Genomic DNA, 18,147 nt, shown 5'->3' with positions numbered 1-18,147 from the left:
GTTGGTGCCTGACTCAGATGGCCTGGGGTCCCTTTTTAGGTTTGGTTTGCACATAGTCAGCAACTATAGGTCTGCTGCTAACTAGTCTGCACCCTTCTCTGGAGACACGCCTTTGGGTATCAAACTGCCTCTCCAGCGAGTGCCAGTGAGTCCTGCAGAATGCCACCCCTGGTCCCAGAAGCCAAGGGTCAATGACCAACCAGCGCAGGGCTACCAAAGCCCACTCCCTTGCCTTGAGGTAAGACAGACTCTGAGATGCAGTTGGCACTGCAGAGCTCTCCACGGGTTCAGGCTATGGCTGGACTTCATCTGAAACCTCATCTTGGCTCAGCTCCTTCCTCTGCGTCTCCTGCTTCCCCGACCCTCCTACAGGCTTCCCCTGAGAGTACATCCCCTAAAATTCACAAACCCATGAATCCCATCTCAGGCTCCACTTCTAAGAAATCTGACCTAAGACAGTGGTTAAGGAGGTCAAAGACAGAGGTCCATTAAATACGGCCACCAGTAGATCATCAGGGGTGCTGGCCAAAGTGGCTTCATTATAGTGGTAGGGGTGGATGGACAATGCAGTGGGTCGACGAGGAAGTGGGACATGAGAAACCAAGACCAAGAGTCTAGACATTCTTTTAGGAACCATGATTCTGGAGGAGATAAAGGAAGAGAGAGGCTTATTAGGTTTTGTGTTTAAGATAAGAAAAACTGTGTGTGTGCACCCACATACATGCGTACATACATCAAGATGAGAAAGCCAGTGGAGAAAGTAGAAATAATGCATTCATGGAGAAGTAGTGTCCTTCATGAAGTCTTGGAAATGGGGCACCCCTAGTCCACTGAACTAAGATCTCAAGGGCAAGGATTATACCTTCTGCATTTCCAGGGTTCTGATCCCTAGCTTAGAGCTGGCCCATGGTAAGCATTCAGTATATGTGTGTTGAACAGAACTGTACCAACCAGCAAGAGTTTCCCTGGTTCTCCAGCCCAGAGGCAGTCTTGAGGGGAATGCACACAGACTTGCTACTTTGTTAGCTGTGTCTCCAGGGAGCTGGGGAAAGTTCAGGCAGCCTTTCCTGAAGATACCACCAGATTCCCTGGAGAGTTGTCTTCTGAGTAGCATGCAGCTAGCTCCTCAGGGAGACTTTTCTATAAAGGAAACTGTCCTGAGCAGTGGACATAAGGATTCCCAGTCAATGGTTGTTGGATTTCTTGGTGGCAAAATATTATGCCAATTTATTACTTTATAATTATTTTTCTGGTAAGTTTGTTAGTCCCAAGTCCATTCCCTAGAGAAGGAGCTCTGTTAGCAAAACTATTAAAATTTCTGAACTTGACTATATTAGAGCCACCCCTTGGTGACCCCAGTGTACTGAGAACTGCTAGTTGTCTTGTCCAACATTCATTCTCCCCTTCTACCGTACTAGCAGAAACTTGATTTTGTTCAGAGCAGCTAAAAGCACTAACCTACCAAGACTCTCTTGCTGTTGCTAATAGCCTTATACTCTAACTCTGGTGGAAATACATACACTAGGTGAGAAGATTCTGGAAAAACTATTGTTTTCCTGATTTTTTTCTAAAGGACAAACTTGCTTGACCTCTGTCTATCTGCATTTCTTCCTTTCCTGTTTGGAATGTGATGAGATACTCAGAAGTAGAGCAACCTCATTGGATTATGAGACCAAAAGCCACACTCCCAAGTAGGGCTAACTGGAAGGAAGAAGATGCAGAGGGTGGGGCGCCTGGGTGGCTCAGTCAGTTAAGCCTCTGCTTGGGTCGTGATCTCAGGGTCCTGGGGTTGAACCCCATTTCAGGATCCCTATTCAGTAGGGAGTCTGCTTCTTCCTCTCCCTCTACCCCTCCTCCCTGCTCTTGTTTTCATTGTCTGTCTCACTCAAATAAATAAATGAAATCTTTTTTTTTTAAAAAAAGGTGAGATGATTTAAAATAATTAAATTAAAATAAAATAATAAAAATAAAAAATAAAATAAAACAAGAAGAAGATGCCAAGGACATTGGAGGACCCAACTGCCCTGGGGCCCAGCTCCTCTGCTTCTACGCACACAAGGAGAAGGGAAGGCTACCAAAGGACACTGACATAACACAGTTCATCAGCTGATGGGGGAGGAAGCACAGATGTGCTCTTGGGAGGACTCTGGCACAGCCAAGAGTTCAGACACTATGGGTACTTCCACCAGCCAGCTGAGCCCAGCCCAGGAATCGCTCAGTGGTCCTGCCTAATATGCAGCCGAATGTACCCTAGTAACCTCTTCCAGAACCTCTGGCTCATCCAATTCACTGCCATGCCTGAGCTGGGAAAATTCCCCACATGAGGACCTACAGAAGACCTAACAGAGGCCTGTGGCTACTCAAGCTTGTCTTCTATCATTCCCCTCAGAAAGGTGTTTTTTGGACCTCAGCAAGTGTTCATTTTACCTGGGAGCAGTCTTTTCTCCCCACAGAGCCAAGGGGGACCTCCACAGGACATTTGGTTGAGCCAGAAACAAAGCCTGAGAAGAGCAGTAGTTCTCAAAGTGTCATTTACGGACCGCATCATGCATGTCACTAGAGACCTTGTTAGAAATGCAAATTCGGGGACACCTGGGTGGCTCAGTGGGTTAAGCCTCTGCCTTGGGCTCAGGTCATGATTTCAGGGTTCTGGGATCGAGCCCCGCATTGGGCTCTCTGCTCGACAGGGAGTCTGCTTCCCCCTCTCTCTCTGCCTGCCTCTCTGACTACTAATGATCGCTCCCTCTCTGTCAAATAAATAAAATCTTAAAAAAGAAAAAGAAATGCAAATTGGCGCGTCCAGTACCAGATCCAGAAACTCTGGGGAGATCCTAGCAATCAGTGTTTTAACAAGCCTGCCAGGTGATTCTGAGGTACATTCAAGCTTGAGAAGCACTGACCTAGAACCTTCTTCTGGCTCCATCTTCTCTGAGTGACTCAGCCATTCAATGGACTGGTCCCTAGGAGTGAGTTTCCCACCAGTGGAAACATTTGAGCAGATTCTATAAGTCTGGGCTCTGGGCCTGACTCTGCTGCCCTTGGCATGACTCAGTCCTGGTCAATTCTCTTCTCCAGGCCTCAGTTTCCTTGGCTGGAAAATGAATGGATCGGGCTAAACGAGAATGATTTGGGGACTCATACATGTCAAGTGCTTCACCCAGTGTCTAGGAGGCAGTGAGACCTTAGGAATGGCCACCCGGCTGTGATTCCTGAGTGTCTGGGCAAGAAGCTTATTGGACTGTGGGGAGACTGGGACTGGGAGGGATCCCGCTGGAATCAGGCTGGAGTGCCCCTCCTGAGATCCTCGCCGGAATCTCCTTGTCTTGCTTGTCCACTTTGTCTTCTCCCCACAACTGCCTTACTGGGTGTCCCTGGGGCTTTTCACTAATGAGTTACCTGCACCTGATCATCACCTGGAGACACGCTACTGGGAACCTTGACTCTACAGGCTCTAAACCCTAATCTTTGCGTGGAATTCCCTCCCGCCCCTCCCAAGGTCTCAGCCCACCCAAGGAGCCAGGAGGAGCCAATAGCCACCTTGCTGACTGAGGTCGTCCACCAAGATGATCTCCTTCAGAAAGGCCCTGGGCACCGTGTCAAGGATGCTCTGCACGGTCCTCAGGAGGGTGGACCAGGCCTCGTCGTGGAAACAGAGGATGACGCTGGCAGTGGGCAGGCTGTCTCCGTAGTGCTGCTGCAGACACCTGTAGGGAAGAGGAGCAGGGAGCCATGGGAAGAGAAGACCAAAAAGAGCACTGGACCTCCTCTAACACATTCCCTCGGCCCTGGCTGGGGCTGCTTTAATCAGATAGCTCCCCTGCCCCCAAACTCAGTAGCTCTCTTGCTTGAAATTTCCATGGAAAGAGAACCCATCACGCCCTCACAGTAACGCTGTCTGCTGTCCCCAATCCTCAAATCCCAGGAGCAATGTTTAATCCACGCCTTCTCATAGCAGTTGAGAGGTACTGGCACTCTTCCCTGCAAACGACTGTTCTAACCTATAAAATGGGAATGAATGACATCACCAACCTCATAGAGCCTAAAGAGGATGAGGTACATAGTGAGTATCCTGTGAGCATGCCTTGTCCTTCGTTTAAGGGCAGAAACACAGTTTTCTTTATTTTTGTATCTGTATCTAGCACAGCACCTGCACATCATAAATGTTAAGCATTATTAGTTTTCTTGAAGAAGGGCAAGGAGGGAACATTTGTGAGTGCCAACGATATGCCAGATACCGTGCTAGGTCCTCTACACATATTACTGCTTGTTTACACTGAAATAAGTCTTTGGTTTGGGTCTTACCTTCATTTTGTGGATAAGGAAACAGGGTCAGAAAGTGGTCAAGACTTATCAAAACTCCCAGTACTGGTAAGTAGCAGAGCTTTGAGCTCCTGGGCCCTTTCCCCTCTGGGGGTTTGCGGCTGGAGAGGTAGGAGTGGGAGGTACCGCCTTTGCAAGGAGCCTGCCCTGTTCCCTCTTTCCTTTGCAGATGAGTAAGAAACTCTGTATTTGCATTGCATCTGGGGAGAGTTCTGAGTGAGACCACAGTGGAAGGCTTTATAATAACAACGGGATGCTGGGAGCAGTGTGCGGCTCACAATTGTTCACAAAAGGCACTATTTTTTTTCTAGGTAGCTTCTGAATGTCCCTCCTGATTTGCATTTGAGGAGGGGTTGGCTCAAGCATCTCAAACTCCAATACCTAAAGGCAATTGTGATGGTAGAACTGTCTGCAGACAGACCGCCAGACTAAGGCTGGCCCAGCTGGAGGGAAAGGCACTGTCCATACAATCCTAACCAAGGCTGAGCCTCTCAATGTGCAGGACACCTGTGTGACTCCAGGTAAAAATCCTACATCAGGGGGTAGAAGGGGAATACAAGGTAAGTGCTTTAAGGTAACAGTAAAATAGAAATCCTAGATTAAAAAAAAACAAAAAACAAAAACAAAACAAAACAAAACATATGAACATCTCACAAATCAGCTGTCAATTATTTTATCAGTTAATATATTAATGCACTATTTCTTTCCATAAAGGATTTGAAGTCATTTCCAACACTATGCACGATAAAATAATGGTAATATAAAAGTTAAGATGGGGGCACCGAGTGGCTCAGTTAGTTAAGCCTCTGCCTTCTGCTCAGGTCATGATCCCAAGCTCTGGGATCCAATCCCACATGGGGCTCCTTGCTCAGCAGAGAGCCTTCCTCTCCCTTCTGTCTGCCTGCCTACTGTTTCCCCTGTTTGTGCTCTCTCTCTCACTATCTCTCTGTCTGTGTCAAATAAATAAAATCTTAAAAAAAAAAAGTAAGGATGAAAAGTCAGGAGGATGGGAATATAAGTAAGAATAGAACGTCAAGAGGTACCTGGGTGGCTCAGTCAATTAAGCGGCTGACTCTTGATTTCGGCTTAGGTCATGATCTCAGGGTGGTGAGTTCGAGCCCTGCATGTGGCTCTGAGCTCAACGAGGAGTCTGCTTGAGATTCTCTCCCTCTCCCACTGCCCCTCCCCATGCCAATGCCCTGTCTCTCTCTCTCTCAAATGAATAAATAAATCTTGAAAAAGAAAGAACAGAAATTCAACATCTAGAGAAAGAGCATAAACATATAGACCATAAGGGCCTTGGAGTTTCCAGAATGAATTTTAAGTTTGAGCTTCCCAGTAGCCAAAGGAAAATGGGAGGTTTGTTCTGCATGAGAATTGTCACCATCAGAGAAACTATATCCTAGAATCTTTAGGGAAAGTGACGCTCTTTCTAGGATTTTTTTTTTTTTTTTTTACAATTTAGAACTTTTATTTTGAAATAGTTTAAGACTTGCAAGAAGTTGTGAAAATAGTCCAGGGAGTTCCTGTGTTATCTTCAGGCAGCTTTGCCCAGGGATGATAGATTGCATAACCATCCCCCACGAGCAGAATCGGGACTCTAACTCAGTTCAAGTACTATCAGCTCAAGTACAGGCTTTATTCGAACTTTGCCAGTTTTCACATCTCACACTAGTTTTTAAGAGAAATTCCTACAGACTTCAGAAGAAGTCCCTAAATGGATGACTATCCTTAGAAGAGTCCCTAAGACGAATGAAATCATGAATTTTATGTGCACTTTTCCAGGCTGCTTTCAGGGCTGCTCACATAACATGTCCAAAGTGGAACCCCAACCCGCCCTGCAAGGTTTGGGGGAGATAACAGAGGTCCCAGGGCTCTGAAGCTCTGCAGAGGGATTCCACCCCTAGTGCCCCTCTCCGCTCTCACCCTCCTCCCTCCTCAAGCCCTGGTGGCACTTTGCTCCCCAACCTCACCCGACTTCGAGAATTTCCACTCTGCACTCAGGATTGCGCTAGACCTGCTCACAAACAGGTTCAAAATTTCCTTTGTGTCCTAATTCCTTTGAGGTTGGGAGAGTAGGAAAATCCAAGTCTCTAGGATTGTGGCCTCCAGTGGCTGTGAGAAGAAATCATGCCTCAGTATATTCAATGGGTACAAATGAAACCAAAAACATTACTAGGGCAGTGGCTTGGGGGCTGGCTGTTTTCCAACTCAGGAGAGATGCATGGGGACCCGGAGGCCTGCATATGGCATTCTCACGGCTGCAGTTTTATAAGGACTGAAGTCTGTCACCTGAGGGCAGAACACAGCCATGCCTTCCGAAAGGACAGGTCTTTTCTCACTCCGAGTCCATAGAATTTGAGCACAGAAAAAGCACAAGTGTGTGTGTGTGTGTGTGTGTGTGTGTGTGCACGCGCGGGCGCACTCGTATGTGCTTGCGATCATGCATGTGTGTCCTTAAGAAAAGGCTAAAGAGCTTAGACTTCAGAATCAAACTGAGATTTCAATCTTCACCCTGTTTCCTAACTCTTTGGGTAATATACTCAATATTTATAAGCCTTAGTTTCGTCATCTGAAGACTGAATAATATTTACCCCTGGGACTGTTGTGAGAATGGAAGAGACAGTGGCCCTTTTATAGCTATATTTGAAAAAATGTACTTTACATGTGTACTGTATTTATGCTTATCTTTGTAAAATATAACGATCTCTAAACAACCACTCTACGGGATAGTGTGAAGGGCTGCCTGAACTCCTTTCCGAAGTTGTCTCCTCATGAGCAATAAGGATCATGATATCTATGGTGTTTCCTTTTTCAGTCTGGCCACCAGGAAGCTCACAGTAAGGTCATTGAGAGGGTTCTATGGATTGCCTACCTTCGTCCTAATTTTCTCTTTGATCCTGACATTCCCTCTTTCCATCCAGTCATTTAACAGATATTTCCTGACAACCTGAAGTCTGTGAGGGCTGAAAGATGAATTAAACAGTTAAGATCCTTAAAGCAGAATCTGTGGTGCCCTACCTATAGCCCCTTCAGCTATATCCTTAAAGTACACCACACAGTGCTTTCCAACTGCCTGAGGGCTTTCTCTGCCTGCTAGAGATGCTCTCCCCATGCTGATCTGAAGAGCTACCCTCCCCTGAGAGCTGCCCTCAGCCTGTGACTAAAAGGAGCTGATGTATTAGTTCCCTGACCCTAAGGAGGTCAAACATGGATAGACTGTTCCACAGCCCCTCCCAAATTCCCCAGCAGGCTGAGCCCCAGTTGCCCACTGAGGCACACACTTGAGAACACACCTTTCATCGGTCTATTTTCTGCTCCACATTCCCAGTCCCTTACCAGGGCTCCCTGGCATCGAGCGCAAAATGAATCCTTGTCTCAGGCTCTGCTTTGGAGGAACCCAAACTAAGACAGTCTCTGAGGTCATGGAGTTTATATCCTGTGAAGCTGATAACCAAATAATTACTGAACAGCCACACCAAGTCCTCCAAGGAGACCCTCAGGGAGCCAGCAAGCTGGGCAGTGGTATGGAAGCCAGGACCAGAATGGTGGCCAGGATACCATTGAAGGAAGGGGTCTGGGTAGGGAACAGGGTTCCTGGCAGATGTCACAGCCTCTGCTAAGGCCTGCGGGTGAAAAGGAGCTTGGGCATACCAAGAGCTGAAGGGGAGGTATTCCAAATTGATTTCCCCGATCTTGATTAACATTATATTAATAGCAATTTTCTATTTTATGATGTATTTTTAAATTGTCTGAGGGAATAAAGTAGGTAGGTAAGAAAACAAGTAAGCAAAAGGGCCCCAGGCAAGTCACTCCCCCTCTGCATGTTTCTGATTCTTTCTGTCAAATGGGGGTGCACGTTCTTCCTGCTGTACCCCTGCCATGGCTTCGTGGGGTTGGGGGATCGGTGAGGCGGTGTCTGGAAACTGGTTTTGAGCATTGCAAAGTGGTCCCCAAATGGGACAGGTGGCTGCGAAGAGGGTCCCTGAAGAAATGCTTGTTCTCCTTCTTTCCTAATGCAGTTACTTTCCTTGTCCTTCAACCACAGAGCTGGTGGACATTTCGCTCTCTCAGTGAGTACACGTCCACAGCCTCACCCTGCTCTCATTTGTCCATCTTTCTGAGCGGCAGCAGCGGGGAAGGAAAGACCCAGGGCTTCAGGCATCAAATCAACTTGGCTTTTACATCCCCTAATTAGCCAACAGAGGGAGGCTGAAGCGTTCCTATAGCCCAAGGGTGCGGCTGGGATCAGAGGACTCCTCCAGGCCCAAGAGGGTTGCTAAATAAATGTTAGCTTCATATCTTCACTCTCTGAGATCAGAGGAGCCCAAGGTCTGTGTTTACACACAGATGCACGCCCTCGCCACGTGCAGCTCCAGGATCCCCTGTGAACTCAGAAAATGCATCTGGACGATGATTCTGAGAAGGATGAGTCACAGCTTTGCGCCAGATGGCCTGGCTAGGCCACCAACACCACCCCCACCCTTAATGTGCCTGGCCAGCGTAGAAAGGATTCTGCTGGGTTTTTTGTTTGGGGGTTACTGACTTCCAGCTTCCACCAAATCGGCAGAGGTCCCCCACTCAGATGTATCACTGCCTGGAGCCCACCGATGCAACCATCTGGGGCCTTATCTGCATTCCTCAGGGCTCCCCACACCCCTTGGGTTTAAGGCTGGCTCTTGCTCACCTTCTCACCTTTCATAGTCGCTGAATAAATATTTGCTCAGCAAATGAAGGTGTGGGCACTGCTCTTGCTTGCAAGGAGTATGTAGACTGGTGATCTATAGAAACAGGCGGGTAAGGCCACTGAGTCAGTGTCCCACGTTCTGCGAAAATCCCAGTGCTCAGTCCGTTTTGTCTGTAATTGGGGGGGTTTATCTTGGGAATACCAATTTCCAGGCCAGGCCTGGAGACAGAAGGGCTGGGACACAGCCTGGGAGTGATCCTTTGAGGGATGGATGATTTCCTACAAATGAGAGAGGTATATGGGACAGACTGGACCCTAGAGCTGAGCCTCAGGCCGCGTACCCATCATTCCCCAGAGTTAGAGAGAAGTCACACAAGAAGCACATAGTCCCCTTCTCTTCATGCGGCCCGCAGAAGCCTCACAGCCTCCTCCTGAGGGGCTCCAGGCATCCTTGACACTACTCTGATTCTGCTCCCTAAACCTGGACTAAAGATGGGCACTGACACTGACCAGGGCCCATAAGGCATCCTGGGGCAATTGTCCCCCTAATAGGCATAGCCTTCCCCAAGTCATGGCCAAGAGAACTTTCCAGGCCCTCTATCTCAAGGAGTTTGATATTCAGACATACAAAGAGGGTCAGCAGTTGGTAGCAGGTCATAGAACGGGCAGTAAGCCAAAGACAGGCAGCAGAAGCCGAGAGGTTGCTCAGAGCCTCTCAGATGTCAACGCCCCCCTGTTGTCCCCTTCCCTGTCCCCATCTTCATCCCTAAACGCAGATTTGGATTCCCCAAGTCTGCCCTTCAGGTGGTTCTGATGTTGCTGGCCTCTGGACCGGAGCCTGAGCACAGGACAGTGGTTGTTAGCGGTGAGACATTAGAAGGCGAGTAGCCAGGATGACAACCAGCACACTCTGGTGACACCAGCTGCTGGAGGACATCAGGAAGGCCCAGCTCCGGAGGGGCTCTGGCTTGTGAGCCTCTTGCCTGTCCTCCTCCTGCACACCCGGCCCTCCTCCCTGGGCAGTCCCAGCTCCTCACGCCCTGTGCAGACTGCTGTGAGCCCACCACCAGCACCAACACCAGGGTCTCTACTCCCGCGCACCCCAAAGGGCAGTTGCACACTAGTATCAGTTAGGAGAGTCCCAGCAAGTGGTATTTCACTGGCTGGTCTGGGGTGGGGACTGGGCGCGATGAGCTGTGAAACTCTCCAGTTGATTCTAATGCACCAGCAAGGCTGTGAACCACTGGCCTCATCAGAGTTTCTGAAACTCTGACATGAATATCATCCGCTTAGGGATCTCGTTAACAATAGAGATTTTCATCTGGTAGGAGTGGGGCCTGAAATTCTGCATTTTCAATGCTGCAGGCCTGAGGACCACACTTGCAGGGGAAATAGCAGTTTTTCTAAGCATTAAAAAAGGTAAGAGAGGAGTTAACTACCTCTGATCTAATCCCCCAGCCTAACCCAAAGCACGAAGCATGGACTCCCATGAACACATTTGATCTCAGAAAGTTATCTTCAGCCTGTCTATAGGATAAGCCCACTAAAGGGTGACAGATCCAGAATGGAAGTTGAGGGGCAGAGTGGGGAGGCACTGCTCCTAACCGTGGCTGCCCTGGGCTTGAGGGCAGAAAGCTTGGTACATGTGTATGCCCTCTGGACTCCACTGGCCAGGGCCCAGAACCAGCATTTCTACTGTCCACACTGGGTTGTCTTCCCTCCCTTCCAGGTTGGGGTGGCAGGTAAGCTGAGCTCCAGCCCAAGGTGACTGCCCCAGCCTGCTCCTTCTGCTCTCGCCTCGCAGCCCCCACCCTGGGGTCGTGCCCACTCCACTCACTCAGACGTACTGATGCCTGCCAACTGTCTTCTCTCTCTTCGGCCATCTGGGCGTCAGAGCCAACATCCTGAGGTGGCTCTCCCTGCCTGCCAGGAATGGTTGACAGGAAGGTAGACTGCAACACTACCCTCTTCTCGACAACAAAGCTGCTGCCAAAGCAGCCTCTGGGCAGGAGGGAAGGAACAAAGGACAGGATACCCCTGCCAGGATCTCCCCACTGGCTGAGGAGCCCTGGTCCTCGGCTCTGGTTGTGCATCAGAGTCACCTGGGAAGGGCCAGGCCTCTCTCCAGACCAACTAATTCAGAATTCCTGAGAGCAGGACCCAGGATGAGTAGTTTTTAACACTTACCAGGTAATTCCACTATGCCACCACGTTGGTGAAGAATTAGTAGCCCATGGGGTAGAAAATAACTCTTTGGTCAGAGCTAGGACAGTGACATGCTGTCCACAGCTGCCTGCTCTTAGTCTGCTCCATCTCTCAATTCATTCCCAGGCCCCACACTCAACAATAGGATAAGGAGGGCGCCTGGGTGGCTCAGTTGTTGGACGTCTGCCTTTGCCTCAGGTCGTTATCTCAGGGTCCTGGGATTTAGGCCCGTATGGGGCTCCCTGTTCAGTGGGGAGCTTGCTTCTCCCTCTCCCACTCCCCCTGCTTGTGCTCCCTCTCTCGCTGTCTCTCTCTCTGTCAAATAAATAAATAAATAAAATCTTTAAAAAAATATATGATAAGGACACCTTTTGTTTGGACTTGAATACCAAGGGGGGAATCAACACACATTTTATCTCATTTAACCCATAGCCCACAGGACGGTGTTATTTTAGCTACATTTTAGAGGAAACTGCGGCAAGGAGAAGTTGGGTGACCACACAGGTCCCACAGGAAGAGCTGGCGCCGGAATTCAGCCCCAGGTCTGCTGTTCTTTGGGCATATGTGTTAGTTACTGTTGTGGGGATAAAAACCAGGGAGACATGGGCCAAAATAGGAATGCAAGTTCCAAATTTATGCAAGTAGTTAGCGTACAGCAAGGTAGGGCTGAGCTGATATTTATATTTAAGTATAGAACTCTGGGTCATGAAAGGGACTATGTTCTCTGCCTCTCCTTTCTATTTTCCAATCCCAGTACCACCTCCTCCATGGAAGCTTCCAGAACTCTACTCCCTCTCCATTCTCCAAATCAGTGGTTCCCTGAACGAACATCAGCTTTTAAAAATTCAGATCACTGCACTCCAACTCAGAACTGTGGAGAGTCTCCAGCAAGGGGTCTACATTTTTAACAAGCCATATGGGGAATCTGATAAGTACATACTTTGGTGACCCAACAGCCTCTTGCTGCTCAAACATGTGGTCTGTGGACCAGCAGCCCCAATCCCAGCTAGGAGCTTGATGGAAGTGTCGCATCTGGGGCCGAGCCCCTGGCCTACTACGCTAGACTGTGCATTTTAACCAGAGTCCTGGGGGGTGAGGTTACATACACTTTAAAGTTTGAGAAGCGCGGCTCTGTCTAACCTGTTGGGTATAGAGTGTCCGCAGATCAGCAGCTTGAGCATCACGCAGGAAACGTGTAGAAACCAAATGCTTGGGCCCCACCCTTGACCCACTGAGTCGGGCGCTGCAGGAGTGGGGGCCAGGAATCTGCACTTCAGCAAGACCTCTAGGTGATCCCAAGTGACTCAGCTTTGAGGGCCACTGCCTCGGTCAGGAGATCCCAAAGCACGTTCTCAGTCGGGAGCCTCTTTGATCCTGGCCATCAGTTGCCCTACACCAGATGCCAGGATGATCAAAGGAGAGCTGGGCCTGGCGGAGCCTTGAAAGCTGTCCTGCCACACAGACTGAATGGGCAAGACCTCTTCCAACCCCCTCTTTGATAGCAGCTTTGAAGGACTGAGTCTGCTCTGGTCTTCGGTCTGGGCCTCTTTACTTCATCCATGTATTCATTCACTTCTAGTCTCCCCACTGCCCCCAAACCCCTGCCCTCCCCAGAGCACGGCCAGTCCCTGGAGCTTCATCTGTTCTTATAAAGAACGCACTGGTCAGTGTGCCCAGAGCTCACATTCCCTCAGTGATGTCACGCTACGGATCTCTTTTCTGCGTCTCATTTGCTTCGTTCCGCGTGATGTTTGAAGCGCTCCCCCATCAGTATTGTGCACCGAGTCTGTGCCTTCTCTCTCCCCCGGAGTGCCTCTGGGATGCACCCAGCTCCCCCAGCACCCTCTGATGATGTGCTCAGGTGGCTTCCCAGTCCTCAATGCCACCAACGACGCTGTGACAGACCCCCCCCCTTCCTGCCGCCCTGTGGACCCGTGTGAGTTCTCCCTCATTCACAGGTGGAGAAACTGGAAATGCTTCCAGCCCAAGTGACTTGCTCAGAGGGTACAACGTGGTGGTTAAGAACATGGCTTCGGTGCCAGACACACCGGCTCAGATAACCTGGCTCAGTCCCTTCGTTTTCTGTGCCTCAGTTTTCATATCTTTAAAATGGAAATGATAAAGTATCTAGCTTAGGTTCTTAATGAAGATTAAATGAATGAAAACCACTTAGCAGCACCCCCCAGCAATAGGAAGTGTGTTCACAGATAAATGTTCACTGTAATTTGGCCTTTCTTTCCAGAGCCTGCCTTTTGACCTTTTATACTGACTTTTCCCCCTTGTTTTGTTCTTGTGTTATTATTGACTTCCTTGCATACTGCTTTTCAAAGTGAGCTTCAGCAGTGACCCTAGAGGTCCTCAGATAAAGCCTGTGGCTTTGAGGGGGAATGAGCAAAGGCCAGGACTGGTTTCGAGATTTTGGTGCATGAATGGAGGCCAGCAGGACAGGCTTGCAGGAAGCCCTGGGACGGGTGGTGCTTGGTACACTACAGCCGAAGGTAGAGGCACGGGATCTCCAGAGTTCTCCTTGGTGGAAAAGCAGTGTAGGACTCACACGGGGTAGAACCTTCATCCACGGCTGTTTTTTTATGAGCTGGATTTGGGCCTGGTTTTGTAGTGGGGAGAGGCGGAGGGTCCCGTCCCCCTGGTTGCCTCACTTTGCAGAGAATCCCTTGTGGGTCCTGAGAGAGGCAGGAGGGGGAGACAGCAGCACCTGAGGGGCAGAGGGGAGAGGAGAGAGAGGCTGGGGGCCAAGGCCCCGGCCACACAGGCTGCATGGGGAAGCTGAGCCAGCAGAGGGCGCCACACACCTCCACACGGAGCTGATGGCGGGCCTGGGAGAACCAAGGCAAGCTGGGCGAGGGGGTTTGCCTTGGATTGCGGGGTCTTTCAGTCTGGAAAGTCCCAGACAAACTGAGACCAGTGGGTTATGCTGGCTTGAAGAGGCGCCCACTGAAGAGGCTCCCACACACACGCGTCAGTGAACATTGCACACGTGACACAAACCGTACCCGCACTCATACCACACACGCAAACAACACGCACATGCTCTTCACATCCCAAGCATAGCACACGCAACACACTTGCACACACATGTATACCTCGCCTGTCACACTTACAACATGTATGCAACACATTCAGTGCACATGTGTACCTGCAAACTTGCAAAATAAGCAGTACCTCATAACAGACACGTGTACACCCCACACCCACATACACGCCACCTACAGGTGCACAACACACACTCTGCAAAATTCACCCAGACTTGCATCACACACACACACACACACACACACACTCAATACTCATGCACTTCACACCACATGACTAATACATAACGCACATACACATGTACAGGTTGATCCCACACGTGTGCAACACATGCAACCCACACACCCACATAAGCACATCTGCACACGTAACGCAGTCACCACACAGTGTCTATTCCCGCGTGTGCTACAAACACACACACAAAACAAAACCCCAATCACAACACATACCTGCATAATGCATGTCACACTATGTGCAAAACACACATAATCACAAATGTACCATATATACCCCTTCATATATCAACATGCACACACATAAGAACACGGACACGTGCATGTGTGACTCTACACCGCACAACTCACACCTGTGCACAGCACAACACAACACATGCAGGATATGTATGTATGTCCAACACAACAGACATGCAATGTACTTACTACACAAAACACACATATGCACAAACACACATATACAAGGCACCTACAGCTATGCATATGCACAGCGCATTTCCATAAAGTACACACACACACACACACACACACACACACCTGTGGGTAGCCAGCGACCCTCTTGTTTTAGGCAATGTTTCTTATTGGCAAGATGAAGACACTCCTTGCGTTACGCCAAAGCAAAAACGTATGTAAAGAATTTGAAAACTATATATTCATTCATTCAGCCCTCATTTCTTTCTGTCCACAAGGCAGGGACCCGAGCATTGAGCAAACGTCAGGGACCACTTAGCTTTGGTTGTAGTGAGTGTGATGAATTCAAACTTCTGAGAGCACAAAATCGCACCGGGGTGGGACTGGCTGGGTCTGGAAGTTTCCTGAAAAGAGCTTTTTAAGTGAAGACCTGAAGCTGGAACAGCAGGGTTGGGACGGGTAAGATGAGTGAGGCAGGTACACGCGCAAAGTAAGGATCCACTGTCTCATGCGTGGACCTGTATTTGTATGCCTCGAGGGTGATGTTGGCCAGTCAGGCTACCAGGAAGTCACCACCTCCCCGCCCCCCTGCCGCCGCCCACCCCTGGGCTCAGAGGAGCACATCGCCTCGCTCTTGACTGCAACTCTACGTGGACCTGCCCACCCAGCGAGGGTCAGAACTTGTATTTGCTTGGTGGGAAACTCGCTGGGCTCTAGAAGTGCAGTGGCTTCTAGGCAAGGAACTTCCCAGAGCTAACCAGCCACCTTGTCCCTGGCTGCTGGACCAGAGCCCTCCCCTGCAGCCTGCCATGGTGATGGTGGGGGAGGACAGGGGATGCACAAGGCAAGCTCAGCATCTCCCTGGGTCCAGCCTGCATGTTGTCACACTTCCCAGCTTGCCTCCAAGGGTGCAGCCAGGCTCCGCTGCCGCAGCACAGCATTCTAGCCCCTGAGGACTGGGACCGTGTCCCGAGTCTAGTAAACAAAGGAGGGTCGCATGAGGTGGCAGTCCAGGGAGACTGGAGCTTCTTGGATTCCAGTCTCTGCTTTGGTAACTGCTGGCTGTGTGACTGTGGGCGAGTTATTTGACTTCTCTGTGGCTTGTTTTCATATCTATAAAATCAGCCTGAAGGTAATCCTCTCACACATCTGACAGAGTTGTAAGGACTAATATATGAACAGCTCTTAGATTAAAATCAGGCACCTGGCAGGAGTCACAGAAATGTTAGTTTCAATTGTTATTTTGACCCAAAAGGAAAGCAAACAATAGCAACAACCATAATATCCAAATGCATGGAGGCAGTGTTAGAGGTGGAAAGTGGGCTGGAGAACATATGCCCCACGCTCACTCTGTGTTGAATGGATAAAGCTGTTTGACCTGATCATCCCGAGACAGAAGGACTAGCACCGGAGTGGGGAAGAGCTCCTCCTTTTCACACCTGGAGGGCTGGTTAAATCACCGGACCTATCCAGAGTTTCTCACTCCCTGCATCTGGGATGTGGTCTGAGACCGCCCATTACTAACAAGTCCCCAGGTGATGCTTCTGCCACCCAGTCCAGGGACCACATCTTGGGAATTACTGCCCTAAGGACAGTGGAGGCAGAATGGAGAACATTGGTGTCTCTGAGTCTGCAGATAAGGCCTCGGGAGCTTGGGGAAGGGAAAGCCAGGGCCTTACTTACAGTGGATGCCGTACCTCAGGCAGCGCCCTCTGCAGGGGGATGCGGGCACTGAACGCTTCCTCCAGGCTGCGTGGGGTCAGCTCATCTTCAGATGCTGCCCCATCTTCCTCCTCTGCGGCCCAGTCCCTCTCTGGAGCCTCTTCATTCTGCCTTCTGCTTGGCTGTTTGATGAGCCGGTAGCTGCCACCTCTCCTGCTCTGGGTCTTGTTCCTTCTGGCCCTGGGTGAGGCCACGGCCACCAGGAGCTGATCCTCTCGCAGAGAGATAAAGGGGGGCAGGCCCTCCAGGGGGCTGTACTCTTGGCCCTCGTCCTCGGCCTCCAGCACCCATTCCTGGGATTCCCCGAAGTCCAGGCGATACCCAGCATCTGGGCTGCGCTGGGCGGCCTGGGCTGTGACGGCAGGGTGTGGGGCATGCGGGGGAGGGAGCAGCATGGCCACCATCAGCAGCACGCACCCCAGCATCAGCAAGAGCAGCAGGAATGGCAGTCTGCACAGTCCATGCCTGCATCGCTTCTTTAGGAGCATGTTGCTGGAACTTGCCAAGTGCAACAGGTCATATTCAAGTTCGCATCCTCCTCCAGCTCCAGGTTCCTTCAGGCTTGCAGGAGAACCTGGCCTCCTAGTTCCACCTGGAAGTTTCTTGTTGGTCACTTAACCTGCTCCTTTTTTTCCATCTGGCATTTGCCAACAGCACGTGCAGGACTGACTTGTACTCACAACCAGGAGGCCACAGGACCCAGGTCCCACGCTGGTTCCTTCCTCTCTGAGTGGAGTTCTGAAATTGCCTTCTGAAAGCCCATTCACGGGGTATTCAAATGGAATAGTTTTGCCCCCTTTACCCTCTTTATCTCCTTGGGGGAAAAAAATTATTCCATTCTGCTCAGGTGTTTGGTCTCAAGTGTTTCTTCCCCCCCCCCCCGCCCCCACCCCCTGCGCTCGCATGAATGGTCAGGTTGCTATGTGATGTCTTGAGGGGAGCTGGTGGGTCCTCAGTCCAGCAGAGCTGACAGTCGTCCTCCTTTGGACACTTCAAGTCAGGTCAGATCAACAGATGTGAAGCCGCAGGCAGCGCCTGATTTCCTTTCACACATAGCTCGGAGCTCAGCTGAGAGCCCTCTGCCAGACACATCGGGAGCCAAGCGTGCGCCTCGCTCCTGGTCCTAATGCCCTCACTGTTCCCAGACTTTGCACAATCCCACAGAACACAACTCTGGGGCAAAATAAACACTGTCACCGCCAGGACCAAACCCAAACAGGAATGTGCCAGGAGTTGCAATTTGAATCTCACAGATAGGAAAATTTCTTTCCCCACCCACAAGGGCAGTCAAGAGAGTTCCCTCCTGATTTCAGGAAGGCTGTAACCTGGGGCATAAATGCAAACAGCTAGCTGTCTGTTTGCACCCTCAGCCTCCCACAAGTGGTCTGGGAAGTTAGGCTGGACTCTCCCTCCTTCTGAGAATGAGGGAAGCTGGGGGGAGATGCTCTTACACTTAAGCCCCTCCTGCCCACAAGAGCATCCGAAGGCCTCTTATACACAGTCACTAAGGGGGGAAAT

At 50.1% G+C, this 18,147-nt stretch overlaps 1 protein-coding gene across 3 annotated transcripts in view; it reads right to left on the bottom strand.

Moving 5' to 3' along the window:
* The window catches only part of GALNT15 (polypeptide N-acetylgalactosaminyltransferase 15), a 42,493-nt gene extending 24,680 nt beyond the window's left edge, over nt 1-17,813 (bottom strand). Inside the window, exons 1-2 of one of the 3 annotated variants that reach the window (XM_082697842.1) lie at nt 16,591-17,813; nt 3,538-3,704 (exon numbers count right to left, since the gene is read on the bottom strand). In XM_082697842.1, coding sequence (XP_082553968.1) covers nt 3,538-3,704; nt 16,591-17,117 — 694 coding nt within the window. In that variant the 5' untranslated portion in view covers nt 17,118-17,813. Of the gene's footprint in view, nt 1-3,537; nt 3,705-12,352; nt 13,795-16,590 lie in introns of those variants that run through there. The other 2 variants (XM_082697841.1, XM_082697843.1) reach the window with 2 other exon arrangements.
* Between the last annotated feature and the right edge of the window lie 334 nt (nt 17,814-18,147).

This window comes from Mustela nivalis (assembly GCF_964662115.1).
Source record: "Mustela nivalis genome assembly, chromosome: 1".
Taxonomy (NCBI): domain Eukaryota; kingdom Metazoa; phylum Chordata; class Mammalia; order Carnivora; family Mustelidae; genus Mustela; species Mustela nivalis.
The sequence above is the reverse complement of the archived record's forward strand: the minus strand, read 5'-3'. Positions and strand labels throughout refer to the sequence as shown.